Source organism: Lipotes vexillifer, unplaced genomic scaffold (genome assembly GCF_000442215.2).
Source record: "Lipotes vexillifer unplaced genomic scaffold, Lipotes_vexillifer_v1.1 scaffold25, whole genome shotgun sequence".
Taxonomy (NCBI): domain Eukaryota; kingdom Metazoa; phylum Chordata; class Mammalia; order Artiodactyla; family Lipotidae; genus Lipotes; species Lipotes vexillifer.
The window spans coordinates 1897349-1919321 of record NW_006792881.1 but is presented as its reverse complement, the minus strand read 5'-3'; the positions used below and the strand labels follow the sequence as shown (position 1 = coordinate 1919321).

At 39.8% G+C, this 21973-nt stretch overlaps 1 protein-coding gene across 1 annotated transcript in view; it reads left to right on the top strand.

Annotated features, from left to right (window-relative positions):
• The window catches only part of ARID4A (AT-rich interaction domain 4A), a 59001-nt gene extending 56686 nt beyond the window's left edge, over positions 1-2315 (top strand). The window contains exon 24 of the mRNA XM_007466047.1: positions 451-2315. Coding sequence (XP_007466109.1) covers positions 451-554 — 104 coding nt within the window. The 3' untranslated portion in view covers positions 555-2315. The remainder of the gene's footprint in view (positions 1-450) is intronic.
• Positions 2316-21973: the final 19658 nt, after the last annotated feature.

Below are 21973 nucleotides of genomic sequence, written 5' to 3'. Positions count from 1 at the left end.
TTTTTTTTGCGGTACGCGGGCCTCTCACCGTTGTGGCCTCTCCCGTTGTGGAGCACAGGCTCTTGACGCGCAGGCTCACGGGCCCAGCCGCTCCGCAGCATGTGGGATCTTCCCGGACCGGGGCACGAACCCGTGTCCCCTGCATCAGCAGGCAGACTCTCAACCACTGCGCCAGCAGGGAAGCCCGGGATTTAAGATTTTATATCTCTTTAGTCTTCACATTTTCTGGTGCCTTTTTTGAACTGAGTTACTTAAGTGATGAGAGACTGATTCCACTCAGTTGAACCAAACAAAATTTTTGCTGACAAAATGTTGTTATTCCTTCATGCACCATTTAAGAGGACTATAATTGAAGTGAATAATGTTAAGAAATTTATTTTTGATTTGCCGGTGGCTGGGTATCTTTGTGTGATAGTTGTCAGGTCTAATGTAGCTTCTTTGATCCTACAGTGTCTCATGCAGGAGCCTCCATGTCATCTGCTTCATCAGACACTGGAATGAGTCCCTCCTCATCATCTCCCCCACAGAACGTACTTGCTGTAGAATGCAGGTGATAAATGTTTTCTCTGCCTTCCCAGCAGTTTGCTGCCAAGGACATAAATCCCAAATCCCTGAAATACAACCACAGAAAGCACTCAACTGGTTTGACATTGCTAAGTATATCCTGTACACTTTTCCAGGCTGGATTGTATCTATTCCCTTCTCTTTTCTTTTTTTTTCTGTTGCAAGAAAAATAAGCTGATTAATAACTGAAGTTTAGGCAGCCTGCCATATTTGTCATAATTTTTTTTAATTTTTTTTTCGTTTTTTTGTGAAGATAGAAAAAGGGCACTTAGCAAATTTGAATTTGTATAATAAAGCTTTCAGATGTTATAGAAATCATAGACAAGCAGGTGCACATGATAAACATCAAAATATCCAGCTAAATAGTTACTGCTGCACTTTCACTGAGATGTATTTGAACACTTGGTGAGTAGGGGGTTTATGTTGTGTTTTTTTTATTGTTGTTGTTGGTTTTCTTTTTTTTTTTCTTTTTTTTTTTTTTGTGGAAGCACTTGCTATTTAGAACTGCCAAAGTATATGTTCAGCAGTGTGCCCAGGTTTAAGGTGTAAATGGGACAAAATAAATTGTGAAAGGAAGTGTAGTTGACTGAAAACTACAGTTGTAATAAGTCTTCCACTTTTTATAGGATTTTTGAGCACACAATTATGCAAATATTTTAATGTTTATTAATGTTTACAGTGGAATTGTGAATAAGTTTTCAGTGGACTATCTTATCCCTTGACAAAAATATTTTGTCTTTTTTCTATGTAATTTCAGAGTTTTTATTTTGTTACAAAAAGACAAAAATGAAATATATAACAACAATGAAGTTATTTAACAAGATTTCTAAAGCTGAAAATTTTGTGTAAAATAAGGTATTATCTTGCAACTTGTTAAATATATTTATTCAGACATTGGATGTTGTATTTTTATGTATTTTTTAAAATATTAATAAAATTGAAAAAAAGAAAATTCTAGGTTAATTCACTCTTCGAATGACAGTAGCTCTCAGCTGTCCCTTTTACAGGAGGTTGCATCCAGCGGCTTTGCCTGTACTGAAGGGAGTCTGTCTCAGTCCTTCAAACAGTGTAGAACTATAAATGGGCATCTGGATCATTAAAGTATGTCCTTGTTTAGAAACTTTGGCAGTCCTAGTACTTAAACTGTTTTGAGGATCAAATTTTTGGTTGCCCTTAAGATATTTTGTCACAGTTTTTATGTTTGCTATACTGCCGAATAAATTTATATCTCCCAAAGTTGAGATGCAACAACTAAGTAAAGCAATTATGTATGCTTTGTTTGTGAATTGTTTCACAGACTGATACATTTTGTAAATAATTCTTCCAAAACCATGTATTTAAAGCAGTTTTGCCATATACATTATGTAAAAAGGTGATTTTTTAAAATCAGTTTTTAAATTCATGTTTGTACATTGAAAGGGTTTTTTTTAAACCTTCTTTCCTGTGTTTAATATGCGTAGAGTAATAACCTAGATGCTCTAGACTGTATATCAGGATCTGATTTACAAGAACAGAGTCAGAGCCAAACACTAGTGATGGCATAGCATTAATGAAATCGTTTCTTAATTTCATTTTACCACATTGTGAACTTGTGATTCAGATTCCTTCCATTTTCGCAGAGAATTAAAAACAAAAACGTACTCTTGTAAAATGCACTTTTCTGTCTTTTCTTTGCAAAGCAGAAGTATTTCAATGTAAAATAAAAATGGAGCTCAGTGGGCAGTATTAATAAAGGCCATGTTTTAAACATAGGCTTTATATTTTTAGTTTTCATTTAAGTGATTGTTTTTTCCCCCTAAGTGCCAATAACTCACAGTTGGAAACCCAGACTTCATAAAACAAAGCATATTCAATATATTCTTCAGTCTCTACAATTAAATATTTCTAGTACTTAATTATAAAAATTTTAAAAGTGTGTCATTCAAATACAGTTGGAACTAGGAGGCAACTTTAGATTCATACATTAGATATTTTAATGATGTATCAGCTTGAATATTGTCCTTTCTAATCAATATAAATCTGGTAATGATGTACTGGGATCTTGCTACAGAGAGTAAAATTATAAATTCATTGAATGGGTATATGGACACTTAAAATCCTTTTATTTTGGGGGGCTGGAAAGGATTATGAAAGTTACTGAATTTTGTAAGAATATTGACTAGGTATTAAATTCAAATATTGACCATATTTTGAGATTAGCTAAATTTTGAGTAGATAGCTCTTGCATATGACTAAAAAAATAAAAATATACTCTTTAGTATCTAAAATGGAAGGTGCTATCTATAAAATCAAGTTATTTGAAGATTATGGAGATTTCTGTTTTAATATTCCATGTGTGCTTTTATTATTGTTTATGTTAAATTTCTAGTTTTCCTGCCCTTCACTAAGAAAGATGTTCGTATCTAGCACATATATGCTATGTCTTCTACGAAATTGCTTTTAATTGGAAATCTTTATGCATCATGCTATTAATTTGCTTATATACCTTTCTTATATGCCCTGTAGTATAACATAGCTATCAACATTGTGAAAGCATTTGAAGCTATATTCAACCACACATTTTAGAATTCAGTCATCAAAAATTTATGAATTTTTGATCATAAAAAATTTATTGGGTATCTTTGATGTGCCAGGTATTGTGCTAAGGCTCAGGAGACCTAACAGTAAACATGACAGAAAAAAGTCCCTGTATTTGTGGACTGCATAATCTAAAGAGTTATATGTTAAACAATTATCCCATGTAATTCTTTTTTAAATTAATTAATTAATTAATTTTTGGCTGCATTGGGTCTTCATTGCTGCGTGCGGGCTTTCTCTAGTTGCGGTAAGCAGGGGCTACTCTTTGTTGCCGTGCATAGGCTTCTCGTGGTGGCTTCTCTTGTTGCGAAGCATGGGCTCTAGGCGCACGGGCTTCAGTAGTTGTGGCGCACAGGCTCAGTAGTTGTGGCTCACAGGCTCTAGAGCGCAGGCTAAGTAGTTGTGGCACATGGGCTTAGTTGCTCTGCGGCACGTGGGATCTTCCTGGACCAGGGCTCAAACCCGTGTCCCCTGTATTGGCAGGCGGTTTCTTAACCACTGCGCCACCAGGGAAGCCCCCATGTAATTCTTAACTGCAGGTGTGATTAACATATGAAGTTATGGTGTGCCATGAGAAAATGATACAGAGCCCAACTAGTTTGAAGGCAAAGATGGTCTGCGAAGACTTTGCAGAGAAAGCAACAGTAAAACTGGGCCCCAGTGGGGATTATAAATTGGTTAGACAAATGGGAGGAGCGATATGGTGAGTAAAATGCTCAGGCACATTGAGGAGGAGAAATTGGTGGTAAGAGAACAGACCTGAGGCAGGAGAAGCAGGAGCCAGGTAAAGCAGAGTTATTCAGGCATTGCCTAAATCTTACTATACGTGCCGACCTCGGCCTCTTGCTCCTTCTGTCCCCCCACCCCCCGTCCCTACTTACCCAGAGCCATTTCAAGAGCCACTTTTCCAGGAAGCTTTTGCTGACTTCTTACCACCCCCCAGAATATCACACTCTTTTATGCTCTAATAGCATTTTCAATCTGTATTATTTTACTTGACAACTCACCTTGTATTGAATATATTGCATTTACTTATGCCTGTGTCTTTCTACACTACTAGATGTTTAGCTCCCTAAGTACTCCTCAGTCATAGGGGTATCCCACAAAGTGCCTGGTCCGGCATCTAACGTATAGTAAGATGGTCAAAAGCTATGTTTGCTTAAATTGAGAAAAATTACTTTTGAATTGCCATTGTATTTTTACCAGTGATCCTTATGCACAAAGTCAGACATTTAAAAGTTGTCTTTGGTGTTCTTTTCATAAAGTGATTTAAAAGTATCATTTGAAAAATGTAAAACTTGTTGAACAGTCTAATCCCCAACTTAAAATATTCTTAAGCTGATGAGTTCTTTTCCCTCCTCTCCTTGTTTCTTCTTCCCTTCCCTCTTCCATTGCTGTCATGCAGTTACAGACAGACTTTTGTTCCATTACAGGAAGACTACAGTATGTGATAGCATTCATCATTAGTGAAGGTTGTATGACTCTTAAAGTGGAGTTTGCAGTAATAGGGAATTTCTAACAAATACATACTTGGTGTTTTCAGCATATAAATATTTTTTTAGTCCTTCACATTTACTAACAAAATCAAATGTTGTTTTCCATATTGAGAAGGACAACAAAACCTTTTTATTCATAGAGACCCATTATATCTTTTTAAACAGAATAAGAAGGGCAGTGTTTATAATTTTGGAATTTGTAGTTAAAATAATTATGAAGCCATCTTCATTTTGTAATCTATATCATGCAAAATTCATTTTAAAAAGTTCTACTTTTGAAAAACTTAAGGAACTTCCATGTAAATATAATAAATGATTGCTCTTCACAGGTAATTGGATTTCTTCTCAAGGCAATCTGATTCAAGAGTCTCACCAGTTTAGGGTTGCCAGATTTAGCAAATAAAAATACAGGATACCCAGTTAAATTTGAATTTTAGTCAAACAACAAATAATTTTTTAGTATAAGTATGTCTCATGTAAAAATTGTTATTTATCTGAAATTCAAATTTAACTGGGCATCCTATATTTTATCTGCAAATCCCACAACTAGTTCCTTTACTGTTATATTCCAGTACATGTTATCCTCTAGAGAACCTTGGTCTCTGATGGAGGATAATAAACTGCTGAAGTTTCCCTTGGTTTCCAACGATGAATGGTCCTGGGAAGTCCGTTAAGTGATTTCTAGAATTAACCATTTCTGTGATGCAGTCATTATCTCCACAATTGGCCCTATAATAGCTAAGCTTTAACAAGATAGTTGTGAACACAGATTTTACTGGTAGTGTTCCTTTGATGGGGCACCTTTCCCACCAGTTGCTAACTGCTCTCAGAAATTCTCTTTGATCCTTATCCAAACCTACTCTTAAATAAAAACGTAAACTAAATCTGACTGCATTAAAATTAAAAACTTCTCTATGACAAGACATTTAATAATTATGAATAGAGCCACTGTAAAATATTCGTCTCTTGGGTAAACACCTAGGAGTAACTTTTGTATGACCGTACCATTTTGCATCCCCACCAGCAACACACAAGAGTTCCAGCTGCACTATGTCCTTGTCAGCGCTGGATATTGTCAGATGTTTTTGTTTTTTAGCAGTTCTAACAGTTGTGATATTTAGAAGGGTCAAGTGATTTGCCCATGTTCAAACAGTTAGCTAAGTTATAAATGACTGCTTATAAATCCTACTGAGCAGAATCCCAGACCCTGTAAGTTCTCCTTAACCATACCAAGTGTTGGGGAGGATGCAGAAGAACTAGAACTCTCTTACCCAGCTGGTGAGAATACTAAATGGTACAAATACTTTGGAAAATTTTTGGCAATTTGTTAAAAATTCAAACATATGACCTAGCCATTCCACTCCTAGATATTTAGCCAAGAGAAATGAAAGCATGTCCACATATAGCAACTTCATTAATAACAAATACTTAAAACAATCCAAATGCCCATCCACTGGTGAATGGATTAATAAATTATTGCATATCCATACAGTGGAATACAACCCAGCAGTAAAAAGGAACAGATGATACAGGCAGCAAATTCGATGAATCTCAAAATAATTATGCTGAGTGAAAGAAGCCAGTCAAAAAAGAGTACACACTTTGACTGCATTTATATAAAATTATAGAAAATACACATTAGAGTGACAGCAAGTCATTGGGTTCTTGGAAAGTTTGTGGGGGTCATGGCGTGGGTGACCTGGGAGGGAGAGATTACACAGGGGCCAAGGAAACATCTGGGGGTGACGGTTGTGTTCATTATTTTGGTTGTTGTGATAATGGTTTCATGGGTGTACACATATGTGAAAATTAATGGAAGTGTATACTTTAAATGTGTGCAGATTGAATGTAAAGGAAAACAATCTTCTAAAACAAAAAAGCATAGGGAACATGCAAACCCAAAGTCACTGTGGTTGGCTAGTACAAAACTCAAGTTTAATCAAGTCAGTGATGTTTTTTTAGCCTGGGGAAAGCAAGGAGAGATTTGTGCTTTTTCCCCACCTGCATATGTTATGACCCTTTTGAGCTTCCTTCATCTGACCAGAAATCTTAAGATCTTCCTGCTAACATAGGTAAAATAGACCCAGTATATTATTTTTCAGTGTTGAGTATAAATAGAAATCCTATTTTTCATAATTTACCGAAGCTAATTTATGTAACCTTTTCCTCTAATTTCTGTACATTTCTCAAATACCTTTTTGAAACACTGATGCTATTAAATTGAATATTTTACTGTAACTTTAAATAGTCACTCTTAAATTAGATTTTATGTGACCTTCATTTCTTGTTACTAGAGTTTATACTGTTTCATCCTGTTTAAGTTGCTAGTTTAATATCCCAAGATTCCTGCCTTATAGTTTTATTATACTTTCTCTGATTCACTGTGCCCTCAGCCTCCATCTGTTTTCTTCATTGTTTCAAGGTTCCTTCTCTCCTCAGTGCCAGTCACCTGCCTCACCTCCGTTTAGCCTTCTCTTGGAACACATCCTCAAGAATTTAACCTGGCCTCTGGCAATTTTGCTGATTTATATCTTACTAGCCCTAAATAATTGACCTAAGAGAGAAGGAAATGGTTAATGTCTAAAAGAGAGTAATAATATTAAAAGGACTTTACATGCAGAAATCAGTGTGTTTTTTTTTTTTTTTTTTTTTTTTTTTATTCATTGGATCAGTAGAGTGCTTTCATACCATATACTGCTCTGGTAGAGTAGGATTTTAGCACAATGGACTGAGTTTGCCAATAATAGACTTCAAAAATAAAGAACTATCTTTAAAATTGATAAGCCTGTAGCCAGGCTGATTAGGAAAGGAAATAGAGGAGACACAAATTACCAATGTCAGGAATGAGAAAGGTGGCATCACTGCAGATTGTATCTATAGCTATTATAGGGATAATAAAGGAATACTATGAACATCTCTATGCTAATAAATTCAACAACTCAGATGAAATAGAAAAATTCATTGAAAGACACAAATTTCCTAAATTTACTCAAGAATAAATATATAACCTGATTAACCCTGTATCTGTTATCAAATGGAATTAATGTTAAAAAACCTTCCCAGAAAGTAAACTCAAGGTCCAGCTTCACCGTGAATTCTACCAAACATTTAAGGAATACATAATACTAATACTAATTTAAGGAAGACATAATACTAATTTCATCACACTCTTCCAAAAAATTGAAGATGAAGGAATGCTGCCAATTCACTCTATGAGGCCAGCTTTACTCTGACACCAAAACCAGATATTGCAAGGAAGGAAAACTAAAGACCAATATCCTTAATGAGTATGTATGCAAAAATTCTAAACAAAGTTTTAGCAAATAAAATCCAACAACATATTAAACGGATAATACAACATGGGCCAAGTAGGGTTTATCTCAGGAATGTAGGGTTGGTTTGATATTCAAAAATCAATATAATTCAGCTTATTAACAAATTAAAAAAGAAAAACCATCAGATGCAGAAAAGGCATTTGACAAAACCCAACATCCGTTCCTGAGAAAAAAGCTCAACAAACTGGGAATAGAAGGCAACTTCCTCAACCTGATAAAGGACATCTGTGAAAAACCTACAGTTAACATCATACTTGATGATGAAAGACTGAATTATTTTCCCCAAGATTAGGAGTATGACAGGGAGAGCCACTCTCACTACTTCTATTTAACACTGTATCGGAGGTTCTTTTAAAGCATTCAAGAAAAAAGAAATCAGAGGCATTCAAACTCGTGAGTTTAGCAAGAATGTAGGATGCAAGATTATAAAAATCAATTGTATTTCTATGTACTAGCAATAATCAGAAATTGAAATTTTAAAAATATCATTTACAATAGCATAAAAACATGTTACAATGAATCTGACAAAGGATGGAAAGACCTAAACTGAAAACTACAAAGAATTGCTGAGATAAAATAGAGACAATCTTGGCTTCCCTGGTGGCGCAGTGGTTGAGAGTCCACCTGCTGATGCAGGGGACACGGGTTCGTGCCACGGTCCGGAAAGATCCCACATGCTGCAGAGCGGCTAGGCCTGTGAGCCATGGCTGCTGAGCCTGCGCGTCTGGAGCTTGTGCTGCGCAACGGGAGAGGCCACAACAGTGAGAGGCCCACGTACCTCAAAAAAAAAAAAAAAAAATAGAGACAATCTATGAGGACATGTACCTTGTTCATGGGTCATAAAACCTAATATTGTTAGGAATTTTTTTGCTTCTCAAATTTAATGTAATCCCAATCAAAACACCAGGAGGCTTTTTTGTAGAAATTGATAAGCTAATTACTAAATTCATATGGAAATGAAAAAGACCTAGAATAGCCAAATCATCTTGAATAAGACCTAAGTTGGAGGCCTAATGCTACCTGATTTCAATAATTATTATAAAGCTATAGTAATCAAAATGTTGTTTTGGAACAAAACAGGGAGTCCAGACCCATAGAACAGAATAGAGAGTCTGGACTCATGGAACAGAAAAGAGAGTCCAGAAATAAGCCTCCCATGTATGGACAATTGATTTTTCATAAAGGTGCAAAGACAATATAATGAAGAAAGGACGGTCTTGTTAAAGAATGGTGCTGGAACAATTGAGTTGGACATCCATATGAAGAAAAAATGAACTTGGACCCATACCTCACACCATATACAAAAACTCAGAATGGATTACAAAACCTAAAACCATAACATTTTAAAAAAGAAATCAGGAGAAAATCTTTGCGACCTTGTGCGCAACTGGGTTAGGTAAAGACTTCTTAGATACAAGACCAAAAGCAAAATCCATAAAGGAATAATTTATTAAATTTGACTTCATTAAATTTTGAAACTTTGGCTCTTGAAAAGACATTGTTAAATGAATAAAAAGACAAGAAACAAACTGGGAGAAAATACTTGCAAAGCATTTATCAGATAAGGGACTTATATCCAGACTATGTAAAGAACTCCAAAAACTCAAGAGTAGAGAGTAAACAATGCAATTAAAAAAAAAAGAAAGACTAAATATTTGAACACACACTTCTCCAAAGAAGATACATGAATGTCAAAGAAGTACATACAAATGGTGTTCATCAAGAGAATGAGAAGGCAAGCTATAGACTGGAGAAAATATTTGCAAAAGACATACTTGCTAAAGGACTATGTCTTAGTCTGTTTGGACTGCTATAACAAAAATATCATAAACTGGGTGGCTTATAAACAAATAACTTATTTCCTATAGTTCCAGAGGCTAGGGATTCTAAGATCAAGGTGCCAGCATGGTCCAGTGAGGGCCTTCTGGAGTAGAAAGGGATGGGTTGTTCTGTGGGGCCTCTTTTATAAGGGCACTAATCCCAATCTTGAGAGCTCCATCCTCATGACCTAATCACCTCCCAAAAGCCCCACCTCCTAATACCATCATTAGGGATTAGGATTTTAACATAAGAATTTTGGGTGGACACAAACATTCAAGTCATAGCAGACTTATCCAAAATAAACAAAGAACTCTTAAAACTGAACAATAAGAAAATGAACAACCAGATTTGAAAATGTGCTGAGGCCCTTAACAGACACAATCATCGAAGAAAATAAACAGATGGCAAATAAGCACATGAAAAGATGCTCCACATTATATGTCATCATGGAAATGCAAATTAAAATAATGAGATATATGACTACACATCTAATTAGAATGCAAAAATTCAACATGCTGACAATACCAAGTGTTGACAAGAATGTGGAACAAGGGGAACTCTCATTCATTGCTGGTGGGAATGCAAAATGGTACAGCCACTTTGGAAGACAGTTTGGCAGTTTCTTACAAACCTAAACATACTCCTACATATGATCCAGCAATCCTGCTTCTTAGTATATACTGAAATGGGTTGAAAACATGTCCACACAAAAACCTGCCCAGATGTTAATAGCAGCTTTATTCATAATTGCCAAAACTTGGAGGCTTCCAAGTCCTTTAGTAAGTGAATGAATGAACTGTGGTACATCCAGACAATGGAGTATCATTCAGCACTAACAGAAATGTGCTATCAAGCCATGAAAAGACATGGAAAAGGCTAAGTACTATATGGTTCTAAGTATATGACATTCTGTAAAAGGCAAAACTATGGAGTCAGTAAAAAAAAATAATGCTTGCCAGGGGTTGGGGAGAGAGGGATGAACAGGTGGAGTGAAGAGGATTTTAGGGCAGTGAAACTATTCTGCATGATACTATAAGGATGGATACATGTTATTATACCTTTGTCAAATCATTATACATTTGTACAACACCAAGGGTGAACCGTAAAGTAAACTGTAGACTTTGGGTGATAATGATGTGCACGTAGGTTCATTGATTATAACTAATGTGCCACTCTAATGTGGGAGGGAGGAGTTTGTGCTTGTGTGGGTTCAGGGGGTATATGGGAACCCTCTGTACTTTTCAATCAATTTTCCTGTGAATCTAAAACTTCTCTAAAAAAATAAAGTCTATTTTTAAAAAGTGTCAATATCATTAGGCATTAGGGAAATACAAGATAAAACCACAGTGAGAATCCACTACCTGCCTATTATGTTAAAATTTAAAAAGGTTGACCATACCAACTGTTGGCAACAATATGGAGGAACTGGAACTCTCATATACTGGTGTAGCCATTTGGAAAAATGTTTGGCAGTTTCTTAAAAAACAGACTCCTACCATATGATCCAGCCATTTCACCTTTAGGTATTCTTAAGAGAACAGGAAAGATGTGTCATATAAAGACTTGTATACAATTGCTTATAGCAGCTTTATTTGTTTTGTTTTCTTAATCCTTTTCATTTTATTTTTGTAAGCGCTAGTCTTTTTTTTTTTCTTCTCTTTTTAAATTTTGGCCATACCACACAGCTTGCAGGATCTCAGTTCCCTGACCAGAGATTAAACCTGGGCCACGGCAGTGAAAGCCCGGAATCCTAACCACTAGACAACCAGGGAACTCCCTCAGCTTTATTTGTAATAGCCCAAAACTGGAAATAATCCAAATGTCCATCAACAGATGAATGGTTAAACAAATTGTAGTATATCCATAAAATCAAAACTATTTACCAATAAAAATGAACTACTGATAAAACAACATGGATAATCATGCTGATTGAAAGAAGCCAGACAATAAAACAGTACACATTGTATGATTCCATTTAGAGTCGATTCTGGAGAAACATGGGTTTGAATTGCCTGGGTCCACTTACACATATTTTTCTCAATAGTAAATGCTATAGTACTACACAATCTGAGGTTGGTTGAATCTGAGGATGTGAAACTACGCATACAGAGGGCAGACTGTAAGTTATACAATTTTTGACTGCGCAGAGAATTGGCACTCCTAACCCCCCCACTTTGTTCAAGGGTCAAGTGTATATAATAATCTAGAGAATGCAAACTATAGTGACAAAGCAGAGGATGGTGGGGGAGGCAGGGAAGGATAAGTGGAAGAACGGATTAAAAAAAGGGGCCAAGGGGCTTCCCTGGTGGCGCAGTGGTTGAGAGTCCGCCTGCCGATGCAGGGGACACGGGTTCGTGCCCTGGTCCGGGAAGATCTCACATGCGGTGGAGCGGCTGTGCCCGTGAGCCTTGGCCGCTGAGCCTGCGTGTCCGGAGCCTGTTGCTCCGCAACGGGGAGAGGCCACAACAGTGAGAGGCCCGCGTACCGCAAAAAAAAAAAAAAAAAAAAAAAAAGGGGGGCCAAGGAAACTTTTGGGGATGATGGATATGATTATTATTTTGATTTTGGTAATGGTTGAATGGATGTATACATATGTCAAAATGCATCAAATTGTACATTTTATTTTTTTAATATTTATTTGGCTGCGCTGGGTCTTAGTTGCAGCATGTGGGATCTTTAGTTGTGGCTTGTGAACTCTTAGTTGTGGCATGTGGGATCTAGTTACTGGACCAGGGATCGAACCCAGACCCCCCTGCATTGGGAGTGCAGAGTCTTAGCCACTGGACCACCAGGGAAGTCCCAAATTGTGCACTTTAAATATATGGAATTTACTGTATACCAATTATAACCTCAATAACGCTGTTTAAAAGAAAGAAAGCGATCATCCATCATAGAACAATTATTAATGCTATCTCAATTTTGAAAAAGCTTTACTGGAATTCTTTTTTTTTTGACTGCATTGGGTCTTCATTGCTGCATGCAGGCTTTCTCTCTAGTTGTGGTGAGCAGGGGCTACTCTTCCTTGCGGTGCACAGGCTTCTCATTGTGGTGGCTTTTCTTGTTGCGGAGCACAGGCTCTAGGCGCGCACAGGCTTCAGTAGTTGCAGCACGAGGGCTCAGTAGTTGTGGCTCATGGCCCTAGAGCACAGGCTCAGTAGTTGTGGTGCATGGGCTTAGTTGCTCCATGGCATGTGGGAATCTTCCCAGACCAGGGCTTGAACCCGTGTCTCCTGCATTGGCAGGCGGATTCTTAACCACTGTGCCACCAGGGAAGTCCCTACTGGAATTCTCATCACCAAATTAGCAAGAGTGGTATCTATATTTGAGAAGAAAAATCTACCCTTACCTTAGAAACTTGCTTGAAAATTTTTCAATTACTTTATGGCATGGTCTCTGTGGCAATTTCAACTTCAGTGAGCTGTTTATTTCTATTTGCCCTAATAGTTCTCCTACCTTTACATGTCACTGTTTACTTTGTCCCTGAACACCCTGCTAGTCTCCAGTTTCCCTGGCGCCACCCCTCTCCATGTACCACAAGGATTAACTATGACCTCAGTAGAACTGAAGGATGGGAAGTGGGGGACAGGTAGAGTAGTTTTATTAGAAGACAAGAGTAGTCAGCCTAGAAAAAGATCGTTTGGAGATGGACTAAACCCATCACCAGGATTCTGAGCTAAAAACCACTCCCAGATCACCAGTAACACTGGAGGCTGATGCTACCCTATCTTCTGTTTGTGTTTATAATCAGGTTTTGACAATAGCCCAAGCTCCCAAATAGAAGACTGAGTTATAGGAAGAAACACACAGTACTCAAGAAAACAATTACATGCATGTAACTTACACCGGCTAACTTTTGAATAGTGAGGCCATGGGCTGCTTCTCAGCCCCAGTGGAAGTCACAGCAGAGATGATCATTTTGCTATGCACATGGTAGTAATATCAGGAAATCGTAAGTAGCAATTGAATAGTCAATCAAACAAAAAAGAAGGTCCTTACCTAGCTTATGCCTTCTCTTTGGCTTCGTATAAAGTCAAAACTCTGATATTTGGAATAAAGTCTTACTTCCTTTCTTCTATGTCTGCTGAATAAGGCAAGTAAGGCAATAAGAAAAGCATCTAGGCTAGTAAGTGTCATGGGTCTCTTGCAGTTGCTTTTCCTCTGGGACCTTTGGCTGTCAGGCCCGGCCCAGACCAGCAAATTAACGGTTTTTTCTAGGCTAAATTATTATTGTTCTTACTATTATTATTACTTCAACATGCCTCCTACCTCCTGCTATCGAGCTAAGGTGGTTGGGGACTTTGGACTGCTGGGTTCTTGCAGGTGACAAAGCATACCAGGTTGGGGAATACGGACTAGTGTCCAGGTGCTCGGTGGACAGTACTGTGAACTAGGAGATGACCTGAGTTATGACTCAGAGTTGCAGTTGAGGGAACAGAGGCCTAAGAAGGATCAGTACCTCAGCTAACCAGATTCCCGACATACTGTTATTTGCCGGAATGGGCGTCGTAGGCAGAGGGACTGGGGTGCGTTTGGGTAAGGGGTTCGGAATTTGGAGTACGACCGACCTGGGTTCGAACAGAGCTCTCCTACTCGGTGGTTGTGAGACTCCCACACGCCTCCTCTAGGACCCTGGGTTTCCTACTCTATCCGCCGGCCGAGGTGCGAGGCGTCGACGCTCAGCTCTTCACGCCCGCCCGCGGCCCGGCGCACAAGAAGCCCCGAGGCTGGGAGGGGCGCCGCGCCGACGCCCCCTGCCGGCCGGCCGGGCTCCCCGCGCTGGCGGGCCCGCGCCCAACTGTCGACTCGTGGGACGCCCGGAGCCGGATGCTCTACGTCCGCACAGTCCTCTGCCTCCTGGCGGCCCTGGCGGCCTGTGGCGCCGTCGCCTTCCTCGGCTACTGCGTCTGCTTCGACCCGGGCCGGGCTGGGAGGGCGGCGGACGCGCTGACCGGGGTGGTGGCGGAGGGGCTGACTGGGCCCACGGAGAGAGGCCGGGCCGCGGGCGCCGCCGCCACCGCCGAAAGGCCCTTGGGACGGAAGCCGGGGTGGGGAAGGCCCCGTACCAGCACATGCCACGTTTTGTTTGCAGAAAGAAGAGCCCAGCAGCAAAAGGCTGAGGGACTGGGCGCCCGGGGGAAGTACTTTAGCGACGCCGAGGTGGCGTTACAGTGAGGAAGCTCCCGCCGATGCAGATCCCGGCTCGGCCTCAGGGTTCCAGGCCGCTTCCTGAGCAGCCGTTTCCCAGCACCGCTCTGCCTGCCCTCACCCTGTTTCCGCTCAACTTACGTTTAGTTTTTATTGTCCGCTACGAAAGGAAAGGAACGAAGGAAGAACCATTTGGGGTCGTGAAAAGGCAGCTATACAGTAAACGTGGTAGGAAAAGGCGCTCCGTTTGGTTTATAAAAAAGAAAGAGAAGCCTTTTCCCTTCCTGAGCAGCACCAGACACTTAGAAACCCACGCCGGGCCTCGGCCGGGTGACAGTGATGCACTGCCCACTCCTGTCCTACTGGGCCTTTCTTCTTGCTCAAAAGCAGAACATATCTTCTTTTTCTCCAAAATGGAATTTGATTAGTTATTTTTAAAGATAATCACAATCATCTTAGCGATCGGTCCAACTTAACTAACTCACATCATCTCTCAAACAGAGGGTTCTTAGGTCCTTCTATGAATTTTCATTCATTCAGTCGGTTGAGCACCTCCTACGTGTGAGGCGTTGTTCTAGGTGTGGCAGAGGTTAGCAATGTGGGTGTGGGGGGGGAGACTATCCCCCACGTAACAGAAGCACAGAGGAGGTAGAGGATCACTTTCAGGGCAGGGTTACCATGGAGGTGTTCTACTGATCTACTGCTCCTTTAACCTTAGTGGCTTAAAACATCTTATTTTGCTCCTGAATCTGCAATTTGAGTAGGGCTGGGTGGGAATCACACCTTTCTGCTCCGCTCAGCTTCAGCCAGGTTGACGCCAGGGCTAGGTGCTGGGTCATCTGAAGGCTCACTCCCTCACACGTTGGGCAGTTAATGCTGCTGGCCACTTAGCTGGGTCTATTGCACAGAACACCTGCACATATCCTCTCCATGTGGCATGATCTTCCTCGCAGTATGGTTGATGAGTCCCACCGGGCAAGCAAGTGTGTGATATATTTGTGTGTGTGTGTGTTGATACACACAGTTGACCCTTGAACAACACAGTGGTTGGGGCAACGACCCTTCCCTCAGTCAAAAATCTGAAAATAACTTTACAGTTGGCCCTGCGTATCGGTGGTTCCAAATCTGCGAATTCAACCAACAGCAATTCAACTGTAGTGCCTATTTATTGAAAAAGTCCGTGTATATGTGGATCTGGACAGTTAAAACCCATATTGTTCAAGGGTCAGCTGTATATATGTATTTATACATATATTTGTGAGAGAGAACATGTGGGCGCGTGCCAGGTGGTGCCACTTCTGCCGCATTGAGGCCCACTCAATTGCAAGGGGAGAGGCAATAGCCTCTAGCTCTGGGAATATTGCTGTGGCTGTTTTTGGAACATGCAGTTTTTCACAGAAGACTTTGGAAAAGAGGTGGCATCAAATGAGTGTGGAAGGATATGTTAAATTTGGGTCCTGGTTTCAGGGGAGACAGCATTCAGGATGAAGGGAACTGAATGTACATAAAGGTGCAAAATGGGGGATCTGCCAGGCCTATTCAGTAAATCAGTTTGACAAAGGAGTCCCAGTGGGGGATAGTGGGAGGTGAGGTTGGAGAGCTAAGTAGGGGCCGCATCAGAGAAGGCTTTGAAGGCCAGGTTAAGGAATTCAGATTCAATGGGCGAATTACTGAAGATTTCTGAGCAGGAATTTTTTTAAAAAGAAGGAAAGAAAAAAACTTTTTAGGTTACATCAGGCAGGAGTATGCTAGATAGAGTGGAGGAAAAGAAAGTTATTGCAGTAGTACAGGTGAGAGGTAATCAAAATCCTGAACTGCGGTGGTGTCAGTGGCAACCGGTGATGAGAGATGTGAGATAAATTTTCCAGAAAGAATAGATAGTTCTTGCTGACTGATGAAAGGGTCATGGAGAGCAGGAGTCAAGAGATTTCTGAGGTTTCAAGATGGAGTCTCTTAGAGAAAAAGGTGCAATTGACAGAGTTAAGAAAGCAGGACAGGGAGTATCCATGGCTGGGCATGAGAGAGATGCTTTCCCTGGGGCAGAGCCTGGGTCAGCTCCATGTCCCTCTCCTTCATTGCCCTTATCCATGGTTGAAGTTACACCATTTGTTTGTGTGATTATTTGATTAATGCTTTCTATTTATTAGAATCAGCTCCATGAGGGCAGACCTTGTCTGTGTTTTTACTCTCCATTATCTCTCCAGTGCCTAGAACAGTGTCCGGTACATTGTAGGTGCCCAGCAAATATTTGTTGAATATTGTTTATTGTGGGCAAAGAGAAACAGCTTGTGCAGAGGCACAGACTACGAAATTGCAATATTTAAAGTGTTGTGGCCAGAGAGATAGCTGAGTGGTAGTTTGGTGTCTTATTGTGGAGGGCTTTGAATGCCAAACCAGAAAGTTTTGATATTTTTCTGTCATGGCAGATAACCAGTGACGGTGATTTTATTTCAGAGAATGGATGCAATTTTTTTTTTTTTGGAGTATGGGGTGGAGGAGGGAAGTCAAAGGCAGAAACATCAGTGGCAGTCTAGGTGGGAAATGATGAAGATATGGATTATTTCAAATGAAGAAGAGGCAGAAGCAGGATTTTTCAAATGTTCTTTTATATAATCCTCATAACCACTCTGTTCTTCTAGTTTTTTTTTTTTTTTTTCCTTCGTTACGTGGGCCTCTCACTGTTGTGGCCTCTCCCGTTGCGGAGCACAGGCTCCGGACACGCAGGCCCAGCGGCCATGGCTCACGGGCCCAGCAGCTTCGCGGCATGTGGGATCTTTCCGGACCGGGGCACGAACCCGTGTACCCTGCATCGTCAGGCGGACTCTCAACCACTGCGCCACCAGGGAAGCCCTGTTCTTCTAGTTTTATAGATGAATAAACTAAGGCACAGAGAGATGTCTCTTCCTACTTCCAGGATCTCTCTTCCTCCTCACCCCAGGCCCTTTTTGTTTCCCAAAGTATGGTCTGTGGTCAGTCTGCATTAGATTTACCTGGGGCATTTGTCAAAATGTAGATTATTTGACCCAAGCACCAGCCATTCTGATTTAGGAGGTCAGGGGTAGCCCAGTGGTTATGGGGGCAGTGATGCTTAGACTTCAGAATTTATAAGAATCTTCTGAGGACCTCATTAAAAATGCACATTCCTGGGTTCTACTTAGACTGATTTGCTAGGTCTGGGTGGAGCCCAAGAAAACTGCAGTTTTAATAGCTCGTTCAGCCCATCCTTTGTGAAACAGTGCTGTCAGATTCTGCATAATCCCTTATCTCCCTGGAAGCTCCTTCCCTTCTCCATAAGTGACCTCAGATGTACTGCTCTAGACCTGGGGCCCCAAATTTTGCCTGCCTGCCAGATTCTGTAGCCTAGATGATCTGTTGGCACCTCAGCTTTGTGTGTTCAGAAGTATATTCATCATCTCATCCCTTGCCACTGTTCCTCCTCCTCTGTTTCCTTGTGAAGCTTCTGATAGCCCTAGGCTCCCTGCTGTGACCCAACTCATCTTGCTTAAATATCAACCTCATCTTCCACAATCAATCCCCTTATTTTTCTGTTCTCTATCTCATACCTTATTCCCTTTCTATTTCCATTGCTCCTGTACTACCTCAGGCTTTTATCACCTTTTACCCAGGATACTGTAGTAATTTCTTAACTGTCTCACTGCCTCTTTTCTTATGCTCTCAGAGTAAATTCCTTCTAAACCGCAGCTGTGTATATGTAACACTTTGCAGTAGCTCCCTACTCTGCAGATGAAAGACCAACCCTCTCAGCTTGGCACCAAGGACTTGGCACCATGGGTGCCTTCTGTATTGACAGCCTTATTTTCCTAAGGATTAGAAATAATACATGGAAAGTTTTCAGTCCATAGCTGGCCTTCAGTAGTTGGTAATTATTATTATTGTTGCTCCATTCACCCTATCATAATCCAGCTACATAAGCTCACTTGACATTTTCCCCTGCAGTTTGGCATCACTTGTACTTTCTTCTTCAGACTTTCACTGAGCTTCTCCACATCTCAAATGCTATCTCTTCTGAGAAACTTACCCTGATCTTCCAACCAGATGGAATGTACTATGAGCCCCAGAGACATTGGAATTTGTTGTTAATGTGTTATTGATATCAAGCATACTTGTCTTTTCTCTTGGTTAGACTCTGGACTCCATGGGGATGGGCACAGGAGTCTTGATCTCCTTCCCCTTCCAGCTGTCCTTAGAGGGTCCTGCTCTTGGCTCACTAAGTATCTGATGAATGAAACCTGTGGTTGTTACTGATCATCAGCATGTTTGCTGATAAAAGCTTAGAATATGATCTCATCTGCAGGTTTATACCATTTAAAAAAGAGAATTCTTGGGGAAAATAAACAGAAAAACTCTCTGAATATAAAAGACTGAAGCTGAAGTGACTGGCAGTGGAGTTGATACTTTGGGCTAGGGATTGCCCACTTTAGCTTTAAAGTCCAGCCCTTGGCATGGTACCAGTGATAATGCCATCCTGTGAACCTCGTCACCTTCATGAACCAGCCTGCAGCAAACCACAGCATCCTTCTGAATATCACCAGCTGCCCGCCAGCCCGCGCCATGCCCTTTGCTAAATCAACAAGCACGGTTAATACCCTAGGCAAGAAAATAGGTTTGCAACATACAAAGAAAACTACCTTTGTTATAGTTGATTACAGTTTGATTTCTCCTTTGTGTACTTAGCAAGCTGGGTAAAATATGAAGTTATTACAAACACCTCAACCAAACTTGAATATGCCATTTTTTTCATTTGTTTGTTTTAGGAGGGAGCTTCAACTTTTTTTTTTTTTTAATTATAACATGAGCTAAATTTAAGAAATTACCCTAGTCTTCTGACTTTATTTCTCAGAGTTGTTAGATCTAAATAATAATATAACTCATGAAAGTATACTGAAAAGTACAAGAGCTGATATAAAATGGTAATCAGTGTTCCAAGTTTCAAGGGATTAGAGAAGCTGAAGAATAAAACTGGCCAGGCTGCAGCCTGGCAGACGCTGGATGTGCTGGTTTAACAAGGTACCATCTAGGAAGGCCATCAGATGTGCATGGTGACAAGTCACAGCCATCGCCTGCTGTATATATATATATATTTTTTGGCGCCTGAAATTATAACTCCATTTTAAGAAATTGTCTTAAATATAAAGAACAACTGCATTTGTCATGCTTGGATTTAGAGACTAGATTCAAGATGTGCTTTTTTTTGGTTTTTTTGGTTTTTTTTTTGCGGCACGCAGGCCTCTCACTGTTGTGGCCCCTCCCGTCGCAGAGCACAGGCTCCGGACGCGCAGGCTCAGCGGCCACGGCCCACGGGCCCAGCCACCCCGCGGCATGTGGGATCTTCCCGGACTGGGGCACGAACCCGCATCCCCTGCATCGGCAGGCAGACTTCCAACCACTGCGCCACCAGAGAAGCCCAAGATGTGCTTTTAAAATAAAAGTTAAGGGACTTCCCTGTGGTCCCTGGTGGGGTAAGACTCTGTGTTCCCAATGCAGGGGGCCCGGGTTCGATCCCTGATCCCACATGCATGACGCAACTAAGAGTTCGCAGGCCACAACTAAGGAGACCGCCTGCCACAAGTAACACCCAGTGCAACAAAATAAATAAATAAATAAAATAAAAGTTAAATAATTTTGACGAGTAACCATATACCTTACATTCGTTACTTATTGTTAAATATTCTGTGACTCTTTTAGTTGTGGGATCCAGCAAAGAATGAAAAATTACAACTTTTTCTGCAAGAAGTACGAATGGGAGAACTTTGGTTATCCAGAGGTAAGAATGTAAACATTCTTTTGTAAGCAGTTATTTATGATAATTTATATTTGAGAAATATTTATGGATTGGTATTTGTATGTCAGATAACTTAACTAACTAGACGTGTTAACCAACTTGCTTCAGTTTAAGAGAAACTGTCCCAGCATTTTCACTTTATTACCGTTCCAGCTCCACGATGTTACAGTTAGTGTTAGTTTTGGTTGCAGTCTTGGAAGTGGGCAGATGGAGAAGCAAAGCCAAATACAAGAACACCTTATTTACTGTCAGATAAAATTCTAAGTAAATGGGTTTTCCAAATGACTAATGTTGTATGAATCAAAACTTAAAAAAATTTTAACTGCTTAAGGATACTCCCTGGATATAGGGGCAATTAAAATACAAAGAACCTTTCAGCTTTAACATCTTTTGAGCTGGGATAGTATAAATATGGAGAGGAAAATTATGAGTTATAAATTAAAAGAAAAATAACAATTATTTTATTACATTTTATTTTTACTTTATGTTTAAGAGCTATCATGTAATAGTTTAGATTTAGAGGTGAATGTTACAAATATTGAGATGATGAAAACAAAAATTGCAAACTTGAGTTTTTAAATTTTTCTCTCTCAAAGGTGATTAACATTATTTCTATGAGCCCCTAAATTAATTAGCACTTTTAGGGTTATATACTTCTACTATATTTTACTTCTGAAATTCTCATCTTGGTTGCTTATTCTTTAAATCCCCCACCAAACCCAAAACCAATTACATAAGAATCTCTGGGGTGGGACCCAGGCATCAGAATTTTTTTTTCTTTTTTTTTTTATTGAAGTATAGTTGGTTTACAGTGTTGTGTTACTTTCAGGTGTACAGCAAAGTGATTCAGTTATACATATATTTATCTATATCTGTTCTTTTTCAGATTCTTTTCCCTTATAGATTATACAAGATATTGATTATAGTTCCCTGTGCTATACAGTAGGTCCTTGTTGGTTATCTATTTTGTATTTAGTAGTGTGTATATGTTAATCCCAAACTCCTAATTTATCCATCCCCTTCTCCCCTTTGGTTACCATGTTTGTCTTCTCTGAGTCTATTTCTGTTTTGTAAATAAGTTCATTTCTGTCATTTTTTTAGATTCCATATATTAGTGATATCATATGATATTTGTCTTTCTCTGACTTAACTTCACTTAGTATGATAATTTCTAGGTCCATCCATGTTGCTGCAAATGGCATTATTTCATTCTTTTTTTTTTTTTTTTTTTT